This window comes from Galeopterus variegatus, unplaced genomic scaffold, assembly GCF_000696425.1.
Source record: "Galeopterus variegatus unplaced genomic scaffold, G_variegatus-3.0.2 Scaffold358, whole genome shotgun sequence".
NCBI classification, from domain to species: domain Eukaryota; kingdom Metazoa; phylum Chordata; class Mammalia; order Dermoptera; family Cynocephalidae; genus Galeopterus; species Galeopterus variegatus.
Window position 1 is genome coordinate 632,807 of NW_007726469.1, and position 1,677 is coordinate 634,483.

Consider the following 1,677-nt stretch of genomic DNA (forward strand, 5'->3'; position numbering starts at 1 on the left):
GGCTGGCACCTTCATTTTGGACTTCTAGCCTCCAGAACTGTGAGAGAATACATTTCTGTTGTTCTAAGCCACTTAGTTTGTGGTACTTTGTTATAGCAGCCTCAGGAAAGTAATACAGGGGGTCCTCAAAAAGTTCATGGAAAAATTCATATTATCTTTACATTCAATTTTCCACAAACTTTTTGAAGGACCCTCATACAATAGTTTGTATAAACAACAATCTTGGGTAGCTCTTCTCTTGGTGTTGCCCAAAAGGGAGATTAAAATCGGGCCTCCAGCACTCAGTCAATTACAGTCATGCAAGTCATCCTGACAAAAGGGCAGTCACATGGGGGCACCACAGCAGGACTGAGCACAGGGGTCAAAGTGAGTGTGATGCATTCTCTCTGTCCATACCACCCTTGTGTTTGGTGCTGCGTACACCAACCCGCATCCGACTCCTCTCTACCTGCTCTATCTCGCTGGAGATCTCCAGGGCCTCCCTTGCTGCATTCTTTGCCCGCTGGGCGTCAGCAGCAGCACTCCCCAGGGCCGCTTCTGCTTGCTTGGTCTTGTCACTGGCGTCTGCTACCTTCTGGCTGATGTAGGAGAGTCTCTTCATGGCCTCTTCAGCTTCTGCTTTTCTGTCTCCAACCTGCAGGTCAAACTCTGAAACGAAGGAAAAAAAAAATGGCATGAAGATAAAAACAAACTTACAAATGAGTGAAAGGGACTGATGTTTTAAAGAAAAACTCCTGAAGGAGTGTTATTACTGACTGGGGAGGAAGGTGTGGGANCCTCGGCGGGAGCGCCACCACACTTCCCAAGCGGCGCACTGTAGCAGTGCACCACCAGGCCGGCCCGGGACAGATGTTTTAAAGAAAAACTCCTGAAGGAGTGTTATTACTGACTGGGGAGGAAGGTGTGGGAAGTTGTGGCTGGAATGACTCTCATGCAAGAGAAACATCTTAAATGAGGCTTTGAAGAGGCCATAGTTAGTCCTTTGCTTAGAGAAACTGACCGTCAGCCTGCTCTGGGTCCGATCACTGCAAAAGTATCAAGACCCCAAAGTGAATCAGAAGCAGGTAGAATTTTTGAAGCCCAAAGCTTCAAGCCAGAGCCTTAAGCCCCAAGCTGCCAATGACAAGGGCTGGGGTTTGGGTAGAATGTATAGAGAGGTACTTTCCATGAAGAAAATCCCAAGACTTAAGGAATTTTTCTCTCTTGCTCTGTAGTGAAGAAGCCTCCAATGTTAACCAAATCTCTGAGAGGCACAAAACCAAATCTCCTGGGATCTAGATGCAGTGACAAAGGTTTCTCTGCCATCATCACAAAGCAACCATATCAGTTCCATATTGAAACCAAATAGGCTACAAAAGAGAAGGAAACATATCTGTACAGTAGCACTATGTTGGATCTGTGAGGGACCTTAGAGAACACTTAATTCAACCTTTTCCTTTTAAAGAGGAAAAGAAGATATTATGGTCTGGAAAGTCTACATTACCTGCCTGTGGTCACACAGCTAGCTCTGCCTGGTCACATGGGCGAGCAGAGATCAGAACTCAAGCCTCTGACATCTAGTTCAATTCTTTCCACTACATCAAATACTAAGGAGATTTTTTTTCTTTAGAAAGGTGTTTACTAAGCATCTATGAATACCTCAATACACCTATCACCACTTGGAAGGGATATGTAAGG

The 1,677-nt window shown here is 45.5% G+C and overlaps 1 protein-coding gene across 1 annotated transcript in view; it reads right to left on the minus strand.

Moving 5' to 3' along the window:
• LAMC2 (laminin, gamma 2) overlaps positions 1-1,677 on the minus strand; it is a 58,029-nt gene that overhangs the window by 5,708 nt on the left and 50,644 nt on the right. Inside the window, exon 20 of the mRNA XM_008567945.1 lies at positions 449-648. Within this exon, the coding sequence (XP_008566167.1) occupies positions 449-648 (200 nt within the window). The remainder of the gene's footprint in view (positions 1-448; positions 649-1,677) is intronic.